Here is a 23,737-nt window from a genome sequence, read left to right as displayed (position 1 = left end):
TGAATCAAAAATGCGAAATAACAGCGCCATCCTTTGATTGGATAAAATAAATTTTACAAAATATTAAAATAATACCGAAAAAGAGAAATTGTACTATTTTACAGTCGTTTTTCAGTATAAATGACATTAATTTAATCGATATCAAAGCAGCATTGTGGTACATATGTGATTGTCCTTAACTTGATTTGAACTTTAAATCCTTATTTACGGATTTAATATGACTGTGAAGATAGAGAGCTGTACACCTGAGATTCAATTTTTCCAAACAACATAAAAATTATGATATTTAAATTATCTGAAAATGTGTGATTACATTAATAATAAAGTAAATTGAAACTTACTTCATATTTGAAACTTACTCGAGAGTAAGTTTGATCAAATTAAATAATACTTGAAACCAAGATAAAACTCGTTATTTTGGGCTATCGGCCCTTATTTCGAAGCTTTCCACACGTTAATGTAATTAAACTATATCGGCACGTATTCATTGAATAATTTCTAAGGTTATTTTATAAAAAAAAATTATAACTTTTGTCATATTTTTTTACATATTGCTAAATATGTTAGTGTTAAATGACAATAATTGAAAATATGAGGAAAAATTGTTCGAGTAAGATGACACGTTTAGCACAATAATGTATTTCTTTAAGGTTTTTAACTTGCAATGTTCGTAAGATTTAAATTTAAAAAGACAAAACGTTATACAGCAGTTATTATTTTAAAAAAAACAAAGATTTCATGTCAAAACAATAATTCGTTTTTACTCGGAATTTCCTACTAATTAATGATTATTAAGGAATCTAGATTATGAAAAGAAATGCTCATAATTAAATTTTATGACATACCCAGTATTAACGAGATATTTAATTGACAAGAAGTGTTGCACGGCTGAATAATTCGAATGATAATATTGGATGTACATGTCTACTTGATTTCCATCTTCCTATTGTTTGTGTTTTACTTGGGCCAGCCGTATCATTGTGTTTCGGGTTTGATAACCTTCTGACAACATGTTAATGATACACAATCGTTTTTGATTTTTCTCTGGCGTTTGTGACCTCCAGTGGCACAGTGGTATGTCTGCAGATTTACAACGCTACAAAGAAGGTTTAGAAACCCATGCTGGGCAGAGCACAGATAGCCCTTTGTGTAGCTCAGTGATTAATTACAAACAAACAAACTCTGACCTTTGCTACTGTAAGGCTACATTATTATTCCTGTATAACAAACATATTCATTACGCAGTTCTCCCCTTTTATACAGAAACTAACATCTACAACTAAATTTAAATTAAATTTGTAAAGGAAACAAATACGTATTTTACAAATACGATGTACATTATAAACATATATATAGCACAATTTGTACGTAATGAGAAATAGTGTGAGTGTAATGTTTATAAAGAGGATCTCTAGACAAGTATATTAGCCAGTCTCACTAATGTAAACATGAAAAATAAAGTTTAAAATAACTATTTAAACAGTTCCAATAGACATAACTGATGATTACTTGTGTACATCTTCTAAAGGTCTCTGTTTTAAGCATTGTTTTACTTCATATATTTATTGTATTTGCTTATTCAAAAATGTATATGCTTTATAAGTTACACATTACTGTACATTGTTTTTTTTTTTTAATTTTCGATTGTAATTCAGCGGAAGTATTGAATCACTAACAAAGTAAAACAACAAACCCCTTTACTTCCTAATTTAATAGGACATATTTTTCATGGAAATAATATAAGTGTTACAACGCCTTCCATAAATACTATCTGTGACAGAAATATCTAGAGCTATAAACTGTCCTGTCGCACAACACATATGGTTGATAACGAAGAAACTGAATGTGTCATTGTGTTGAGATATGGCCTATGAGAAACTTGAAATTCGTGAATATGAAATTTAAGTCTAATTCATGGCCCATATTTTCACACGATTGTTTAAATGCTAAATATAACAATTCTGGTAAAAGAAATTCAAACTATATCGGTATGTTTACTTTCTGACAAGTCAGGATCTTAAGCTTTGTTGATATGCAAATATCAAGGAAAATAAATAATAAATGTGTTAAATTAAGGACTTTCATACTTAATGAAAACTGTATAGATTGCTATAACCTTCAAATGTACCCTTGTTCTTCATATCTAAGCTTACGATCAATTGTAACGTGCAAAACGCCCAGTTTTGTTTCATGCAAAACGTTAAAACTGTCATAGTAAAACGTAGACAGAAGTTTCTTTTGTGACATACTTTTCGATGAATAATTTTGTATATTTGTAGCTGTAACAGGTAAATTGTATGGCATAGATGTCTATCATAAATATAAATTGTCCATTAAATAATTACAAAAGACGTTTATTGTGCATTATAAGCCATATTTGTAAAACTGCGTAAATAAATATACGAGTTGTTTCAATTAAAAGTTCTATAATTCATTAAATGTTTTACATCGTAGTTTCCTCTTCCATACATTACAAATACGAAGCAGTAACTAAATGTATAAAGTACTGAAACGAAAATATATATAATTAAGACACTGCAAAGCAATAATAAATTAAAAAGTAAGAACACTTGTGAATGAATATTTCTCTTTTAATAATTTTTACTAATTCACATCTGTACATGTTGATTAACCAAACAATAATATCTCATTCCTGGTAAGATAAAGGCAAGGCGATTGAATTACTGTTATTACCACACCCAAGAGAAGTAAGGCACTTTTACATTTATTTAGTTAAATCTATTTATATCTATCTTAATGGAGTGACAAAATATTTAACAGACAAGAATTGTGAACATTTAAATGTATGTTTATCTGAGAAAAATTATGGCACTAGTGTAATTTACGGAACACCAAAACAAAATCCACTCCTGTATTGTTTACAAACAGTATGGTGTTACAGTAATGTATAATATAGCAATAAATAGCTGTTTCCATAAATCTAGTTACGTATTAAATAAAATGGAACGTTATATTGATTAATTCAAAGTTGTTGTTTGTTCTTCTTTAGTTCATACACTAAGTTGTAACGAGGAAAGTCTACTGGAAGAGTCGGCTACTTTCATGTTGTACACAACTTCGAAATCATCATTGTCTCTGACACCTGGTGGAACAATGCTGGACAGCGGAGTGGAAATGATGGTGGGCGAGGAACACTGTCCAACATGTTCAGCTAGGTTGCCATGGTCGCATGAGTGGGGGATATTGGGATCACTAATGCTGTAAGCTAATTCGAGCATGAAACTCTTGGATACTTGTGATGGGAAACCGTATGAAGCAACATCACCATCATCTGAAAAGTCATGATGTGGTTCTTTTAGGCAAGTGCACGATTGATGATCAGAGTGCATGTTACAGGATTTGAAAGAAAAGTCTTTACATTTGCATTCATCGTGTGTTAAAGAGTGTTCTATAGTAAAGTGTCTGCTGTCGGGCTTTATACCGGTATAGAACTCCATGCTTTGACAAGAATGAAGTGGAATAGTTCTCTCACTTTCCGCTTGGAGTCCCAATTTGTCACTTTTCAATTTTTCATAGCTGTGACCTAAATCCGTGTGGTGATGCTCGTCTCTGCTAGAGACTAGGCCAACCTTACCATCTATTTCTCGTACAACGCCACCTGCCCGGAAGGAAGTTATGGATATGCTATGATGACGGCGAACAGAAGCTCCGGAAGAGGTCTTATGCATCTGATAGTCTGATTATTAGATAAATAAAAAATATTCATTACGATTACAACTAATAATATAAAGCATAACTCCGAGTTTCTGTTCTGAGATAACTATCTGTTATTAATTACATTTTTCTCATTATCTTATATTTATTCATTATCATATTTATTCTTCGAAAATAAAATCATAAACGTAGTCAATAATAATAATTAATTCTTTATTTTGTTGTTTGTATAACACGCTTAAGATTTCACGAAATTATTAGTGTTGTTAATCGTGAAATTATACTCTCCATTATTAAGTAGAAAACTCTTAAAGTATAAACTTTAAAGTATAAACTCTTACAGTCTTAAAGTATTCAGTGGTTTGCTTCACATATTACATAATTCACTGTTTTTTTTTACTACATTCGTAAGAAGTTTCAATTGTCTGATAATGTTATAGAGATCCTTCAAACACCTGGTGGTTTCAAATATTTCAATCCAAGAACTGTTATAGAACTGTGTATGATCAAGAAACGTTGCAAATAAACATTATTTTAATCTTCCAAAACATTTCTACGTGCATGTTTTAAATGACTTGGACAAAGGTGAAGAAAAAATTAGTTTTGTGGTTATGAAAAATCTCTAGAGCTTTGTATGAGATATACAGAAAAAACCATTATGGTTCTATGTGCTATCTAGGGAGAAAATCATTATGATACCATATGGTATCCACATGGAGAAGTATTTATGTACCATTTAAATTCACAGAAAAATGTTAAGTCTCTATGTGGATATAAAGAATAAAAGAACCACTAATGCAGACATGCCATCGATATAAAGAAATACCAAGAGGTACACATCATTCACAGGAAGAACCACTTTAGTACACATTTTATTTACATGCTAACCACTTTAGTATACATTTTATTTACATGTTATATATGTGTGTATATATGTATTTTAGTGAAAATGAATACATTTTATTGATGTTAAATAAGTAAACTTACAAGGAAAGACTGCGTTAAAAACAGCAAATCCAAACCTCTGAATAATTATATTAGTTTGTTATAATTCTTTACAAAAGAAACCGAAATAATAATAATAAATTAAACAAAAACACTGCACTAACCGAAAAGATCCGAGGGTATAAATTAAATGTGAGATTATAAAATGAACCCTAGGTTTCGGAGGTGACTGTGGAAGTAGGGCTCACATTGCGGTGGGAATACACCATCTCTCAGTCTTAACCTCCATTCGTCAGTCTCACACAAGAAATAAAAAAGTAACAATTGATATAGAAATAGAAATTAAGAGAGCAATGTGTGGATGTTTAAGTCCAAAACGTTCCACATTTACCTGCAGACAATTGTGGGAAGGTGACTGCTCTCCCAAGTAAGACAGCGATATGTCTCCGGATTTACAACGCTAAAATCAGGGGTTCGATTCCTCTCGGTGGGCTGAGCAGATAGCCTTTGTGGCTTTGCTAAAAAAAACACACAACACACACTCCCAAGTAAATAATAATAAGAAAAAAAAGAAAATAAGGTACTACCATTTGGGGATAAGTAAGTTGAAAACTTATCTCTTGTAGGACACTTAATGCTGGTATAGTTCGTTTGCTGTGCTGTCAGTTAGTGCCTTTCTATCATACTGGGGGCTGGAATGCTATCTTCAAGAGGTAAAATTTGTTTTCAACGTACTTATCCCCAAATGGTACCTTATTTTCTTTTTTTTTATCTTATTCTTCTTTGCTTGGGAGAGCAGTCATCTTCTCACAACTGTCTCCAGGTAGTGAAGGGTGATATAAATGTAGGACGGTGTGAACTTCAGCACCCACATCTCGCTCTCCTAAGTTCTGTTTGTGTTTCTATTGCTACTCCTTTCTTTCTTATGTGAGACTGGCGAATGAAGGTTAAGACTGATAGAATGTGTATCTCCATTGCAGTGCGTGTCCTACTTCCACAGTCGCCTCCAAAACCTAATGCACATGCTATATCCCACGTTATAATCTGTACCTTGGGGAGCCTTTTAGGTAGCGCAGCGTTTTTTATATATTCGGTACAGTACTTACCGTAGGACATATCAGCGAACAAAAACAGTATGGTCTTTTATTGTACGAACCCAGACAGTATGAAAACAAATTACCTACACAACTGTAACATATTAAAGTAAAATATTACTGGCTATCACCACCATGTAAGATGTCGAAAAGATTAAACGCTACCCAACGAAGGAGTGCATAAGAACTACAACCTCTTACTACCTCTTATAAGAAGAAAATATATGAATATGAAAACTCATTATGTTAATGTAATATCTAATTTGCAAATAACTATTTATAAGCTCAATGAAGTGGTTTATTGTTTGTGGAAACATGCAACACGCCCCCACCACCACCACAAAGTTAACTATGGTTATAAATTCTTGTTTGTCAATTTATCAATAGGTCAAAATATTCTTCTTTCCTACCTTGTTCAAGACTGTCCTCGGTCTTCAGGTCACGATTATCTGAAAGTCAGTAATAACAAGAAGTGTTATTTATAGGAAATCAAAAGTTATTACTTATTTAACAATTCTCACTTAGACCTTAATATATAGTAGCCATGACATCATTGTTAAATCAACAAAAACATACAGTAATTTCCCAAACCTAGTTTACTTTTTAGACATATATTTATATATTTTCCAAATAGAATTAAGGAGATTTCATGCTTTCGTGTCTACGAACAACTTATAAGTTGAGGACAAAGGAAGTGAACAAAACAACAAACATAATGAAGATCTCTCCTACGTCTTATAACTTAACTTTTTTATTTTAACATTTTTTATTGATCAGAAAAAGTAGACTATTTGGTCTCAAATTTGTAATACTTAAAATGTTGTTGAGAAAAAATATTTTATGATTAAAATACAGACATATACAATCTACTCACTTAAGTAACTTTTTCTGTGAGCTTATATTAGAAACAGAAAAGAAGAGTACCGCAGGGAGAACAATTAGACAAACATCTGTAATCACAATGTTTAATTTTTTTTCTGATAATACCTGTGATCAGTTTTCAATAATTTCCATTTCTGACAACTTGGAATGTAAATAAAAACATTTTGTTGTGTGAAATATCGTTTTTATGAGAAATGAAGATGGGATAAAAGGGCTTATAACGTGTCAACTATAAGATTTTGTTTACTGAGAATGAGGGAGCTTTACCGTTTTGAACTTTTTCTTCCAGTCCATTTCTTTCGATAGTGATGTTAGAGGTTCCGGATTTGTCCGAAGACGCTAGTTTAGAGACAGAAGGCAGATTCCTTATTGTCTGGAGACGTTTCTTGATCAATGGAAAAGCTTTACTGTATCGAGGGAAGGTCTCCAAATCTTCTGAAACATGTTCATAGGATCTAACCGCGTCCAAGTTGTTGAAAGTTTCTTGTTTAGTTGGGGTGTAACCTTTGGGTCTAGGTGGTACTGTTGGCTTAGTAAAGGAGGTATCTTCTATATTGGTCAACTTGTTTATATATTTGTGCTCATCTCGGTGTAACACAGGATTCTTCACCATCATTTCATTTGTGACGGAGTCGTCCTGTAAATTATTGTTTCTCTGTTCTTGATGGCATTTACCATGATATCGTTTACAGCAACACACCATCCCGATTGATACAGCAAGAAGAAACACCGACATCAATACAATGCCAATGATTTCTTCCAGGGTAGTATTCATGCTTGTGGAAGTGATCGACGCAGTAAACAGAGGTTCTGTACATAGAGGGCCTGTCATGTTTGGTTGGCACTGACACTGGAACATTCCATGAAAGTTGATACACGTTGCTCCGTCTCCGCAAGGATCTCCTTGACACTCGTCCAAATCTAACTGACATCTGTCACCGTGAAAACCCCGACATTTACACACTGGTCCATATGTACCTTCTTCACATATGCCTCCATTCTGACAAGGATTGGGATTACAGAAATGTCCATAACCACACCGAGTACCACTGTGACCAGGAAGACATTCGCAATGATAACCATTGCTCTGATTACGACAGGTACCACCATAGAGACAAGGGCTAGAGGCACAAGGATCTGTGTCTATTTCACAATTGATTCCAAGAAAGCGCGATAAGCAAAGACAGATGAAAGAACTATCAATTTCTTGGCATGTGCCTCCGTGTAGACACGGTTGTCTTCCACATATTCCAGGGTCAACTAGTTCACCACATCGGAACTCTATATTAACAAATCTAAAGAGTAGCTAATAAGATAATATTTTCAGATTATAAAACATATCATTACAAATAAAAAACTATCAAAGTATTTTAAAAAAATTAAACATCCAATACAGTCTAATAGTGCCCAGTTTATTGTGTTATATAAAAATTATTAAATAAGTACTCATACGTATAATATTACTAATTTATCATTTTAAGATCCAAAAATAGTAAATAAAGTACAGATTGAAAGTATAAAAGTACTCTAGGGGTGTCTCATGCTTTTTAAATATACCTGCGGAGAGTGGAAATGTTGTTAGTACTGGTAATATTTTGAGGTAGTTCAACTCCGTTGATGCGAATGTCAGCCATGCAGCCTATGAAACCCATTCTAACGTCATCATATCTCAAAGATCTAACTTCTGCTCCGAAGTGCACGTCATTTCCGTCGAGATTCAACAGGTCGTGAACTCCAGGAGCTACTCCCGTTTCCTTAGCTATATCGTCTACGATGACGGTTGCTGTGCTTCCTTTACGTTCCACCTTGACTTCGTGCCACGTGCCGTCGTTCACTTTGATTCCTTCCACTCGAACGATGCCTTCTCCACTGCCAAAATCCGCCCTGAACTGAACAGCTCCGTTGATGATCTAAATGATTGATAGAAGATAGGTCAAAGCTTCAATATCAACTTAGTTCTGTGGTTATAAGATCACCTTGTTTTGTTTTGGGATACCTGGACATGCTAATGCCCAAGTTTGAACTAATGACTTAGAGGGAAAACAGCTTATCAACAGCACCCATCCCAAATTCTGGGGCTTCTATACTCGAATAATGAGTTTTGACTTTCACTCATTTTATCCCACAACCCCGAAGTACTGAACACAACATTTTTTATACCTATGAGAATTCAAGCCATATACCTTTGGTACGCTAAACTTCCAGACTGAAATGTCTTAAACGTGTAAAACAAGTACTTTATAATCTCTAGAAACTAACTTGAAAATAGTTCTGAATGAACCTGTGCTGACAGTGAGGCTATCTAATAGCGCAGATGAGGAAATTATTAGAACAACTTCTGTGGAAACTCTTGGTTTTCTCCTAGATTTGACAATTCACCTAAATATTCTTTAAGATATGTAATAATCAAGATAGCTACATCGCATTTTTCTCCATACCAACTTATTTGACTAGAAGAAAAGACATTTAAATTAATATTAAGCCAAAACAAATGTATAAATGCATATGATTAAACCTTCGCTATATCAGACACGTTTTTAAATTATTTTCTACATAAATTCAATTTTCTACTTCATATTTGCTTGATGAATATATCCCAATAAAAATTTAAAAATAACTAAAATAGCAAAATCATTGTTTAAGTAACCGTTGTAAAACATTAACGAAACAATTAAAACTATCAATTGACTCGGTCTGTTTTGCCGTAATTTCTATAACTTGACAATTTGTACCTCATTCTTCGTATGTTGTTCAGTTTTATTTCTAGATCGTTTAAATGTATTTATACAACGACGTTAAATATCTCCAGTCATAACAAATTAATATATGCTATCATTAAAACTTTACACTCAAAACTAATGTTGTAAAGTAACACCAGCTGCACTAGCTTACCTCTAAAATACTGTAGTCTTTTCTTCCAGAAGCAAACATAAGGTTGCCAGTAGCCTGAAAAGTTCGAATGTGTAAGTGAACAGTGAAATAATGGTCGACAGGTCCGTTCATGGTGTACTGAGCAAAGCTTCTTCCACCAAACGCAATGGCATTTTTTTCTGCAATAGAAATACGTTCTATGAAGCCAAAACACATGAAATAAGCATGCTTTGCTACTGAGAATAAGGTTAACAGTTTTTCTGTGGTTTTAATTGACAATATACAACAAAGCCTTGTAATAAAGAAATATAGATTTAAATATTCAAACGTCCTAGACATAGGGAGACTATCTTGTTCCTTTACACATTAACAGCGGTATGACTATTTAATAAAATACTCTTTAAATATTCAAACGTCCTAGACATAGGGAGACTATCTTGTTCCTTTACACCTTAACAGCGGTATGACTGTTTAATAAAATACTCTTTAAATATTCAAACGTCCTAGACATAGGGAGACTATCTTGTTCCTTTACACCTTAACAGCGGTATGACTGTTTAATAAAATACTCTTTAAATATTCAAACGTTCTAGACATAGGGAGACTATCTTGTTCCTTTACACCTTAACAGCGGTATGACTGTTTAATAAAATACTCTTTAAATATTCAAACGTCCTAGACATAGGGAGACTATCTTGTTCCTTTACACCTTAACAGCGGTATGACTATTTAATAAAATACTCTCTAATAAGTATTACTTAGCGAAATGTTTAGTAAAATAGCTTTATAGTACTTACATTTTTATTGTTGCAACATTATTTCAACAAAAAAACGATTACAAAGAAACGTAGCAAACCCATTTAATACAAAGATTCCAACTAGTGGTCGGTGACATTCAAACACAAACTTACGGAAAGAGAGTATGTTACAAACACTGGTGTAGCGAATCGGATAACTCACAGACTTGTTCTTTAGAGAAAATCATTCTCAAGTTAACTTTACCTTCGTAACAATGAGAGCTGTTACACGTCTTTATTTCAAGATCACATAAGGTTCCCGTTCTTCCTTTCGGGCATACACAGACATATCCGAGGGCTGAAGCAGCGGGAATACAGTCTTTTTCTGGAGGACAAGGTCGGCGGGCACAAGCGCTTATCTCTCGTTCACAATGGAGTCCTGTCAAGTTAACAAAAAGAAAGATGTGACTTGTTTCGGATTTCACGCAAAGCTACACGAGGGCTACCTGCGCTAGCCGTCCCAAATTTAGCAATGTAAGACTAGAGGGAAGGCAGGTAGTCATCAGCAACCACTTCCAACTCTTGGGCTACTCTTATACCAACGAATAGTGGAATTAATCTTAACGTTATAACGCCCCCATGGCTAAAAGAGCGAGCATGTTTGGTGTGACGGGGATTCGAACCCGCGGATTACGAGTCGATTGTCATAATCACCTGGCCATGCCGGGCCCGAAAAAAAAGTACAAAATTAGTTATATAAAATGATCCTTACTTTGATATTCAGTTTTATTGTTGAATTATTTAAACTTTAGTTGCACTAACCATAAAAGAGTATTATGCTGGACATTTAGTTTCCACCATTAATGGCACTGTCTCTTGAAACATACTAAAATATAAGTTATAAAATTTGAAAATGTACAATATAATATTATTGTATAACGATATTGTTTTGACATTCTAATGCGTGATTGGTCTTTGTCACGAAAATATTTCTAAAACTTTTTATGAAACTGGATTAAGGGCATAAATTATTCACGAAAAGAAACATGAATACTTGTTTAGTTTAACTTAAGTACAAAGCTACATAGCGGGCTATCTATGTTCTACAAACGATGATTATTGAAACCTGTTTTCTGGTCTCGTAAGTCTGCAGACATACCGCTATGTAGTTTAAAAGCCATTTATAAAATTGAGTTAACTATTTTTAAAATTTATGAATTTAAAGAATTGGAATATTTAGATACTTTTGATACATCATATGTTCTAAAAGTAAATTGTCAGCGTTATATTCTTGTTTTAATTTATAATTAGGTAATTGGCTTAGTGTTGTAAATCAGTAAATTTACCGCTGATTCATCGAGAGACAAAAGTACTATATAAATTAAACATTGACAAACTAGCATTCTTAATTTTAACACATACAACTATCATAATGTACAATATTTCAGTAAATATCTAACAAAACAATGACACACAAGTGATAACAATTTTGTTCAAATCCACGGAGAAACTACATGCTATTTTTAAAAGTTACTTAAAAAACAGAAAGCAACGGAGGAAGAAAAATATATTTGTTAGTCCTCAAGTATTAAAAAATGAAACTTCTGATAATTGGATAATTGTTTTCGTTCTAATAGATAACTTAAGAAGACTTCAACGTATCTCATGATATGTATTTGGGTGTCGAAACTTTTTAGCCTTTAAACATGTGAGCTAGTTGTGAAGTACTCTAAGTACGTTTGTGCATAAATTTATTAGATATTGACATATACATTAATACTTTATTAGAATTATTTCATATCGGTTCAGAATTGTGGGTTGATACGAGAACTTTTATCACATGTCAGATGATGACTGAAGAAGAATACGTCATGACTGTCTCATTATTTTGTTTCATCATTCGTCATTCCTTAAACTTTAGGTATAACTCACACCCTGACTAATTATTCATTCTTTAAAAAGAAAATTATCTGAAACTAAGGACATTGGATTCATGTTAACATAAGTATATTACGCAAATCAACAAAGGAATCGCAAACATGATTGTCCTCACAAGGACCTCTTCTTATGTTTTCTTAATAGTTTAGACTTATAAAACTACCGCTTGATCAATAAAATTACATATAAATATTTCTTACACTATTTTACAGTGCTAAATTTAATCAATAGCATAAATGAAGTAACTGTATTCAAGATTATATAATTATATTTCAACTCACCTCCATAGCCTGGCTCGCAATGACAACTAGACATCTGATAGAAATCATGTGACACAAAGCTCAGGGTATCGGCAGTAATGGCCTTAATTTCACTCTCATCTATCATGACCTGATCAATACACTTCCCGTTCACACAGGTCACTAAGGTGCACCAGTCATCTTTAATCTGTATGTGAAGTTAAATATTTTATTATCTTGTCGCTCTATCTTCGTATCCGTCATTCGAATTATGTCTTATAAGAATCAATAAAGTTCTATATATCTGATCTAAGCTGATAACTGATTATTTGTTGGGAAAATTACTATGTTTCATCTGTGATTCTTTTTGAGTAGAGCAACTGATATGTATAAAGTTAACAATGATACTCATAATAGAAGTAGTGGTACGTAAATGGATGATTCGAAATACTGTGCACTTGGATGCAGTTACTATTTTACACAGATATAAGGAGCTGTGACAATCCTAAGTGTGATTATGATTCATGCACAAATAACCTTAAGGATTTTAAACAATGTTATCAATTAGCAAATAATCTTCGTATGAAGAAATATATATTAATCTTGAGTTCAAATCGGAAGTTGACAAAATCAGTACACGTGTCCTAGTTAGTAGAAAGCGAAAACATTTAAATCATTTCTAAGTTATGATAGTTAAGAATGAAATACACGTTTAATTCAGATTTGTAAGATGACAGAAATATTTTTGCAATTCTTTTAACTGCTAAAAAGAAGTTTCAAATGATCCACCTTTACCGCTGAGCCACCAGGGGGGTCAATAAATACTACTATTCAACATTTGATATTAAAGTTTAAAATTCTGTAAATGTTGAAGTAAATGCGATTAATATTATTATATTATTTTCTTAACCCATATAACGTACCAAGTACACCAAAAAAGTATTTCAGTATTTGGGTTTTTAATGATTTTCTTCTCTAGCGTTTAGCGTATCCAAGTATTTATTATTTTACTGGAATATTTGAAGACATTTTTCTGATAATTGAGACTTATTACACTTAATTTTACATGAAACCTTTTACTAGTGTAAATTTAGTTATATCTCATAACAAAGCATTAAATGTATCGTTAGTGTTTATTCAGTAGGTTTAGATGTTATCTATATGTCTAATAGTTCACGTTTTGAGCTGTATATGGAATGTAATATTTTCTACTGTTGTACATATCCTAGATATAACTAGAAATCCGAAATACACTCATGCGCATTCAGAAATAAGACCATCAAAATAACAGTGTTACTATAAGAGCCACAATGTTTATTTACATAATCTATGTCATTCCATCATTATTAAAAATATGATATAGAAATAGCATGGGACTTAAGTACTGTTGCAACGTATAAGAAATGTTATTATAAGTCTAGATAGCCATTGAGCTATTTCACAACGACACAGTTGTGTTCCCCATACAGATTTGTTTGATCTATGACAGAATTGATTTCTGTAGTGATGTAAATACAAATTGTTTTGACTGTTTTAATGATATATATATATAGATATAATGCTCTTTTGCAAAGGCACATAATTTATGACGAGTTAATGTTTGATTTGATTGTTCGTTTGTTTATAATTAAGCACAAAGCTACACAATGAGTGAAATGTGTTCTGCCCATCACGACTATCGAAATTCAGTTTCTAGTAGCATGAGTCCGCCACTGGGGGGCGTTACTGTTTGAGCCATTTGAGAGAAGCATATGATAGAAAGTAATCGATTATCAGACAAAATAATTGTGCTAAAGTTTTAGTTTTATACCGTATTTAACTTCTGTGTTATAATACGCTTTAACTTACTAACATTACTATATGTATGTAAACTGTACAATATTTATCACTGAGGTTGTGGATCAGGCAACACATTTGTATTATATTTTGTTAGCCCCAATGATTTTGTTGTTTTAAATTTAAACTTGTTATTATTCGTATTACAGACTTCTATTCTACAGTACATAGTTACTTTTAATTTTAATATAAGGTTATTTTATAAAACAAAAGGAAGAAATTTGAACTAAACGTTATGATGACGTATCAGCTGTATTTCTCACATACTATATCACTATTTATATATAAGAAACTTCGGTGACTTACTTCTTGGATTTCCAACCCAACATATTTCTGGAATGATTCCAACTTTACTTTGAGCTTATTGCGGATTAACTTTGTGGAGTAGAAGACGAAATAATCTTCCCTTACACAGAATAATACGTCAAGGTCCGGACGCGTCCCTCTCGTAGTTTTGGTGTTGTTCATACTTGCTTTTTGTATGCTAATTATTTGAACATTCGTTATTGGAACGTTTGTAATCCTCCGAACAAACTCAAGAAATTTTTCTTTGTGATAAAGAAGAAATCTCTCGGGACTTACACTTGCTAAACGAACGATTACTCCATGTTTGATGGCTTCTGTTGTAAGCAGATTGTTTCGGATAGAAATATTTTTACTCGTGGTAAACTTGCCATCTGTAACACTAACGTTGATCACATACACACCAGGATCCAAATTTGGCACTGACAATAGTGTTCCATCCTCGTGATCAATTTGAAATAGATGTTTATGTGGAGAAGATATATCAAAGCTGAACGTGTCATAAGGATCTTCATCAGTTGCTTGAACACGACCCAAGATGCCACCAGGAAACTTTACTCCAAAGGAGGTAACTATAATTTCAAGAGGAATTATTTTCGGTGCAAAACGGCTTTCTTCAACAACGAGAACGGTGATCCAGGCTTGGCTGCTCAGAGGAGGAAGTCCAGCATCTGTAACCTGAATACACAATGTGTAATTGCTTCGGTATTGATAACTGAGTTTTTTGGCAGTTTCTAAGACACTTTCTTGAGGCAATATGCGGAACGAATTATCCTCGTTGCCTGAGATGATGCCGAAAATAAAAGGTCCGGTGTTTGAAATACTATCTTTATCATTAACCGTGAAAGTAATTACTGGAAAACCAATTTCCTTGTTTTCCTGAAATTTATGTATAACATACTAATCTTACTATGATTACTATGAAGGTAGACATTTTAAAAGAATCTACAGAAATATAAAATTCTATTGAATTATTTTAATCTATCTGCATAAAGTTATGTCTTAAAAATAACACTTGCATATTTTGCTTTATTACATAAACAAGAGATTAATCATCTACTATTATAAAAAGGTATTTTCTGGTGAATAATTAAAATATCATGCATATGTTTAAATATATATGTAGAATACACTTCAAAAAAGTCAACGTTTAGAATATAAAATAAACTTTAATATGTAACTTAGGTAAACATACACATTACTTCAATATTAAAATATGATATTAACTAATATTTAGATCGATAGGCCTTCACAAAATAATATAGACATTTTTATCTTATGACTTATTATTACCAGATTGTTTAGCGATTTTAAAATAAAATGTGACGACGAAAACTTCCAATTAATTTCAATCTACTTTGTTTTCTTACAGCATGAACCAAGTTATTAAATATAGAATATTGGAAAAAACAAATTTTTATTATCATTGGATCGGTTTAGTCTAAAAAATATATTTTGAATACGGTACAAAAATCTGTATAAGATGGCATTGTAAGTGTAATATTGTACCTGAATGATGACTGAGTAGTTAGTTTTGGAAAAAATTGGTGGATTATCATTTACGTCAGATATTTCAATATCTACAAGGACTCGAGTCAAAAGATAGGGTGTCCCACTGTCACGACATTCCACTTGCAACGTGTATTTAGAAACCTGCAAGTATAAAAATAGGTGTGTTCGACAAAAGTTCAGTCAAATCTTAAAATAAGCGACATGTATAAATTTTCAATAATTCTGAGTTTAATTTGAATGATATCGAAAATTTTAACACAATAATGTACTTAATATAATTTTGTTAAGAGTATAAGTTACTATATTTCGATTTTTGGAAACACTCATAGTCCTGTGATGGGATTTATCAATTTATTGCAATATGTTTACGTTAATTACTGTATTTATTAACAGTTTTATTACGTAGGTCAAATGGTGTTTTGTTAACTGAAGTACAAGAGTGATTTAACAGTCTTTACATTTGGCAACGTGCTTTCTCAGAAAGGAGAAAGGCTTTATATTACATACGCGAAAAATAGTCTCCTGAAATAATGACCCTTACGCCTGACATGATGTTTGTTAAAGACAATCTAAATATCCTAGAGCATTTTTACTGAAAATAATAATGAAGTCAGGATTCTGACAACTTACAAGTCATACACATGTTGTATACATTGTTTTCGGTATCAAGCTTCAAGATATTTTTCAGAACAATTTAACAACTATCAAGAGGCATAGTTGTAAGTTAAAAAAATATTTAGTTATAATAGGTTTTACCGTTTCCCGGTCTAGTGGAGCAGCTATTTCAATGTAACCCTTTTCCTTATCAATGTAGAATTGTGTATAACGATCTCCTTCTATAATAGAGTACGACAGCTGGGCGTTTGGAGCACTGTCTATGTCGCTGGCTTTCACCTGGAGTAATAGAAAAGTCGTATCATTATGTTCAATAAGTGAAACATTTTTTTAGGGACACAGTGGTTAGTTCCCTTGCATCTCCCAATTGGTAAAACTCTCAGCTAACAAAGTATTTATAAAGGGATATATGATGATTAGTGTAGACGTATATTCTACAAATGCTCTGTCCTTCCTTGAGGCTGTAATATTCACTAATACCTGGACAGAATGACATTCATTTTAATGGAATGTTGTTTGTGTCTCGTCAGTAAGAAACAACAAAACTCGTAACTATTCACAATTCCAGACAAAAACATAAGACTGCCAAAAGTTTTCTGAAAACAAGCTTTAGAGATACTGATTAAAATACATTTTAATAATCGTTTAGGGAAAAAAATAAGTATCACATACCAAACCGTTAAATTTCCTAAGCTTCAGTGTGTGTGGTTTTTCTTATAGCAAAGTCACAGCGGGCTATCTGCTGAATCCACTGAGGAAGGCGGGCTTAAGCTTCAGTATAAGAACATTTAAATACTGCTCTAAAAGTTTCCATTTACTGGAAATTTTTTAAACTAAAGGCTAAATACACAGTAGCCGCCTGCTGGGTCAGTGATAAATTTACACATTGAGTAGCTTTGCAGAAAAACAAGCAAATAATAAACTTATAAAATTTACAGTGTTTTTGTTTATTTCACAGTTTAGGCAAAGATACACAATGAAGATACACAAAAACTATCTTTGCATATTTTGAATTACTAGACTAGAAATAAAACAGCTAGTCATCGCTATCAACTGCCAACTTTTTGGCTGCTCTTTTTTAACTATTTAACTGAATACCGAAATTTGACCATTACTTTTATAACGTATACATGGCCTCAAAATGCGGCAACAGGTCATGGACCATGAAACTTCGGATTATTAGACCTAACAGAATAACCAATAAACTATACCCGCCTTATTTCTTAGTAATTAACGACAAATACCAATTTCATTGGATTAGGTGTTTTCACTCAAAATTATGCAAGTACTTTCCCATCACACCAAATAATTCAATAATGCTGTTTTCTTAGCCCGTTATTGTACTACATATTATAATGTTCAAATTTTATTTTATCCTGAAATGTTCCTTATATAATATACACTTATTATTGGTGCGTATCTTACAGGCCCGGCATGGCCAGGTGGGTTAAGGCGTTCGACTCGTAAGCTAATGGTCGCGGGTTTGAATCCCCGTTGTACCAAACATGCTCGCCCTCTCAGCCGTGGGAGCGTTATAATGTTACGGTCAATCCCACTATTTGTTGGTAAAAGAGTAGCCCAAGAGTTGATGACCAGTTGCCTTCCCTCTCGTCTTACACTGCTAAATTAGGGACAGCTAGCGCAGATATCCCTCGTGTAACTTTGCGCGAAATTCAAAACGAACAAACAAACAAGCGTATCTTACGAATTGTAAGACTTACTCTAAAAGGCTGAACGATTCTATATCCAAGTGAAACGTTCCTTATAAAATATAAGAACTAATTTAAATGATTCTATATAAATGTTACTCAAAAACAGAATAATCCTATAACCAACTAATGTACAATAAGATGGAATAGAAATATAATAAAAAAGAAACCTTTATGTTGTTTCTGTTATTAAGCACAAAACTATACAAAGGGCTACCTGTGTTCTGCCCACCACGAATATCGAAGTTCAGTTTCTAGCAGTATAAGTTCTCAGACATTCTATTGTTCAAGTGTGAAGAGAACCTTTATGAAAATGTATACCAGTCCTAACATTTTGAAATAATAGGGAATTCAACTGAATGGTTCTGGGTTTTTGGAGTATGAGTCAAATCGTAAATTGAATAATCAGTTACTACTGTTTTAAATAATTGAAAACTTATTTGATAATCAGCAACGGCTGTTCTACTACTGTTTTAAATAATTGAAAACTTATTAAATCAGTGTTTGATATTTTGTGTCATTTAGGAACTTTAAACTTACTCAAGTATTTTTCCCCCCTGTTGCTACGATTATGTTTATTATTTGCTAATTTCTTATAGAACATAAATTAACCTGGAATGATTTTGCGTCTCATCTAATTAATCTTACGCTCCGCTCTCATGATCTTTATTGGAATGTAATATCTGTGGGATGGTACTAAATACCCTCAATGTTTACTTTATAACACTTAAGAGTACCTGAATGACACTATCTCCCACTGAAGCATCTTCTCGAATAATAGTTTGGTAAGATGGCTGACTGAAAACAGGAGCGTTGTCATTGGCATCTGTGACTGAGATGTTTACCGTAGCATGAGTTGTAAGTGGTGAGGTCCCCCCATCTTTAGCTTCAATAGCTAAAAAATACTCCTGTATATCTTCATAATCAAGCTGCTTAGTCACGGTGATAACTCCTGAAAAAAGATGTAGAAAGTCAAGAAACACAATGCTTTAGAACTGAGACTTGATTGGTTGGTCACGGTATACACAGTATGAATATTTATATGTAGTTTTACTATGCTTGGTTATTATATTTTTACTGTCACTAAGAGTATGTTTCATTTTATGTTTTATTTACTCCGCAAAACCTAACATTTCTGTGGTTCGTATCATACAGACACTGAACTCATCGACGTCAGCGAGCTATATCGATAAAAGTGAATAAGGAAAAAAAATTATGTAAGACATCGCGGAAACTATGTTTCTTTTTTCTTATCAGAAATGAATAACAGAATAAAGCTCAATCATTTATGATGTATTGACGTGGCAAAATATTTTAGTAAGTGAGGATATATCAAACTTGATGAGATGGCAATCATGTCAAGAAACTAGAAAGATTCAAATAAGAGCAGTAGAAGGTAGCGAGGAAACAGTGTAAGCTAGTTTGTTGTTAAGCACAAAGCTGTACAATGTGTCCACTGCAAGGATCGAATCTTAAGATTCATGAGACACTGTTGCTACTTCTTATGCACTGTATCGGAAATGTTATGACAAGGATATGTGTCATAATGTCATAACATAATAGATGCATATGATAATGACATGCTATAAAGATAGACCAATTTATTAATACACTTCTGACTGTGTTTATCCACAGATGTGATTTTATACGTAAAGATCGTTTCAGATTATTATGAATGTAGAGTTACCCACGCTTTCTTCTCTGACTACACACACACATATTCGCTGGGTCACGTCCTTAAGTTACAAAGCTAAAATTCGTGGTTTGATTCCCTACGATCGAAAGCATGCAGATAGTACATATTGTAACTATGCACTAAATTACTCACCAGACTTAGGATGGATTTTGAAATGTCCCACGTCATTTCCAGAGATTATCGAATATGTTATTTCAGCATTATTACCAGCATCGATACTAACAGCCAAAACCTGGATCACTTCTGTGTTTAGCTCTGCTTCTTCAGACACCAAGGCTCTGTAATGTCTCTTGTTGAAAATTGGCGGATTGTCGTTTATGTCCTGCACTTGCACATATACTGCAGCTACAGAAGACAACTGTGGGATCCCATGATCACTTACTTTAACGGTTAAGTTATAGAATCCCACTCTTTCTCTATCCAGTTTTTTATTTAATCGAACAATACCACTCCTTTTGTCGATTGAGAATGTCTCCTCAGCTGAGTAGATAAATTCATAGGAGAGTTTTCGATTTCTTCCTAAAAAGGATAAAACTAGATTGTTATAAAAAATAAACGCAACACAAAATGAACAAAGCTTTATAGGGAACACAGTCTAACAAGTTTTCCAAATTAAAACTCAAAGTTAAAATGGTTTAAAATAAAACCATCACATCATAATCAGTAACAAAATAAAAATAAGGTACAATCGCTTCAAGTACCTACCACATTTATGCAAATTAGATAAAAGCCTACCCATGTGACTGTTCATAAGTACACATTCTATCGAAGAAGACATTTATGTTTGTTGTTTTTAAATTTCGCGCGAACTACACGAGAGTTATCTGCGCTAGCCGTCCCTAAGTTAGCAGTGTAAGACTAGAGGGAAGGCAGCTAGTCATCACTACCCACTGCCAACTCTTGGGCTACTCTTTTACCAAAGAGTAGTGGAACTGACCGTCACATTATAACGCTCCCACGGCTTTGATGGGACAGGAATTTCATCCCGCAACCCCCAGATTACGAGCCGAGCGCCCTAACCACCTGGCCATGCTGAGCTACATTTATGAGAATCTTATGCTAGGACATTTTCATGTCAATTACCTTACGAGTGCACAGCCTTGTTTACAATTTTTCTACATAACAGATAACTAATTAACGCTTCTTCTTGAATCATTTCATCGACGCGAGCCTTTAACACTGGTTTGAAGTGTTGATCAAAGGTAGCTAATTTACAAATATTTCTCTAAAACCAAGTTATGATATAGATCCTTATTTTAAGCACCATTCTCTGTTTTTTTACGGTTTCTTATTAAATGTACAGATTCTTAATGAACTGTTTGAGGTGTCTCCAACTAGTGATGTCTTCAAATAACGTTTTTTACTCGTATGAAACTTTAATAAAGGTTTTGTTCTCTTCCTTATTACTTTCTAAGTTTCTGAATTGGACGACTGCGAACTTCATTAACTTTCAATATACGTGTAAGAGTTTTCTGTAATAACTACTTGAATGCGTGGCTTTCTCTACCTTTATCTCTGTCAACAGCGTGGATCTTCATTAAGAGTGTTCCAACTCTAGAATCTTCTGATACACTGATGGAATAAACCGGAGCGGTGAAACTAGGTGCATTATCGTTGACATCACTCAAAATAATTTCAATATCACAGATACTTTCCCAATGTGCTTCTTTACTGTCGAGAACGTGTGCCTGCAGGTGGTAATGAGATATCTTTTCTCTGTCCAGTGGTCGCACGACATTTAAAACAGCTACGTCAGCGAAAACAGAAAAATAAAATAACATTTTCAGTAATAACGTCCACCACATTTACGCTGATATGATCCATTTAATAGCTTAATTTAAATCAGATACGAAACTGCACAACGGGAACTAATGCACACTTTATCTCTTCTACTCAACCATTAAATGTAAAAGACATAATTCTAGAAATATAAATACCTGAAGTTAAAAGTACTTCGTTTGTTTATTTTGTTGTTATGCACAAAGCTACAGAAATGGCTATCTGTGCTCTACCCACCACGAGTATCGAAACCCGGTTTCTAGCACTATAAGTCCTGAGACATATTACTGTGCCGCGATTAAAAAATGCATTTTTTACTTTCAAGAACAAACCATATGCAGTGAATATCATAAGAAGCTGAACACTTTAAATTTGCTTTTACAGGAGCCATTTATTATGTTAAAGCTGAGGCAGAAAGATATTTTACAATTTTAAAGATATATTCACTTGTGAGATTTTCAGTGTGCTGTGAAGGCTATTTCAGTAACTTAAGAAAACCTAAATGTTCTAAAACATGATACTGGGTTTTTAAATGATATAAACTACATGACTTTGAAGGATTTGTTTAGTATTTGATTTTACGCACAAAGCTAAAGAATAACTTATTTGTGCTCTTCTCACCACAAATATCAGAATCCTATTTTTTAGCATTATGAGAAAAAAATCGTGTAACGATACTTGCTATTGGCTTGTGTAGCTTTGAAGGAGGGATCCCTACAAGTTAAAATAAGCATTTATTATATAAGTCCCAAAGTGATTACCATTAAAACTTATTGAAATGATTTTAACAAATATTAAATCACATATTCTATAAATCTTTGAGGTAGGTGATGACTGGAAGAAAAATTACCATATTAAGAAAAATCAACAACAAATAAATACATTTCTAAAAGTCTTAGTTCAATATTTCCAGCAATTTTAGCGAAAATTCTAATGTATATCCTCAAGAAAAAATAAATCAGCAAATATTTATGAAGACAAAGTTTTCCATTCATATTCCAATACAGAATCCCTACATATTGAATAGGGACTCCTAAAAATATCAATGAAACTCGATAATTTGTGATAATTTCGGACATTAAGTTACGGGTGATCTGCAAAAAATATGAGTATTATTTTTACGAGATTCAATGAAATGATTTGTCCAGATGATGGAAAGTATTCAGTAGGCTGATCTCTAGCGCTTGGTATGAAATTTTTTGACTCACCTGTTGACGGATTGATTACAAAATTGTTTGCTCCTTTTCCCGTCAAAAAACTCACAGCGTGGGCATTTCTCATTGTGTCAGCATCACTAATTTCTAGTTGTAGTATTGACGTTTGGACAGGTACGTTCTCTGGCAACACTGCGGTGTACTTTGACTGTAAAAACAAAACAAATTTAGAACACATATCTTTGTCTCTCCCGAAATTAAAACAAAATTTTATTGATTTTGTGGATATTATTTAAAAGCCCAAACAGAAGCGATGTCACATTACTTTTTCTATTTTTATTTTATATTCTTTAAAAAGCTTTACTGAATAGAAACAATTGACAAGAATATATATTTTTAAAACTCAATATCTACTATCTTGCAAGAAAATAATACACTGCAAACTGTCAAAAGATATGATTTATGAGATATAACGTAAATCAATGATTTGTTTCACACTGGATTTTCTAACATAAGTTTAATTTTATGTATATTTAATGTATATGTGGGAAAAGACCTCCGGTAAAGATACTTCTGTCAATTTACACCAACAACATTTACTTAGCCAATGTTATGTCCTCTCTGTACGTGCCACTTAAAGTATTTTAGATACTTACAAATGATAAACCACCTTTATAATATATTTAGTTAAAAACTTTGTGCTGAGCATTCACGAGAAGAATTTTCCTTTTAGGACATATTTCTGGAATTTT

The 23,737-nt window shown here is 32.9% G+C and overlaps 1 protein-coding gene across 1 annotated transcript in view; it reads right to left on the bottom strand.

Moving 5' to 3' along the window:
* Nucleotides 1-2,505: 2,505 nt before the first annotated feature.
* Nucleotides 2,506-23,737, bottom strand: part of LOC143236349 (fat-like cadherin-related tumor suppressor homolog) — a 296,736-nt gene continuing 275,504 nt past the window's right edge. Inside the window, exons 20-33 of the mRNA XM_076474622.1 lie at nt 23,040-23,193; nt 21,560-21,799; nt 20,185-20,571; nt 19,094-19,308; nt 16,789-16,926; nt 16,030-16,173; nt 14,524-15,399; nt 12,424-12,589; nt 10,470-10,643; nt 9,489-9,646; nt 8,154-8,506; nt 6,864-7,891; nt 6,125-6,163; nt 2,506-3,697 (exon numbers count right to left, since the gene is read on the bottom strand). Coding sequence (XP_076330737.1) covers nt 3,012-3,697; nt 6,125-6,163; nt 6,864-7,891; nt 8,154-8,506; nt 9,489-9,646; nt 10,470-10,643; nt 12,424-12,589; nt 14,524-15,399; nt 16,030-16,173; nt 16,789-16,926; nt 19,094-19,308; nt 20,185-20,571; nt 21,560-21,799; nt 23,040-23,193 — 4,758 coding nt within the window. The 3' untranslated portion in view covers nt 2,506-3,011. The remainder of the gene's footprint in view (nt 3,698-6,124; nt 6,164-6,863; nt 7,892-8,153; nt 8,507-9,488; nt 9,647-10,469; nt 10,644-12,423; nt 12,590-14,523; nt 15,400-16,029; nt 16,174-16,788; nt 16,927-19,093; nt 19,309-20,184; nt 20,572-21,559; nt 21,800-23,039; nt 23,194-23,737) is intronic.

This window comes from Tachypleus tridentatus, chromosome 13 (assembly GCF_004210375.1).
Source record: "Tachypleus tridentatus isolate NWPU-2018 chromosome 13, ASM421037v1, whole genome shotgun sequence".
Taxonomy (NCBI): Eukaryota; Metazoa; Arthropoda; class Merostomata; order Xiphosura; family Limulidae; genus Tachypleus; species Tachypleus tridentatus.
Note: the sequence above shows the minus strand (reverse complement) of the source record. Positions and strands in the feature narration are given on the sequence as shown.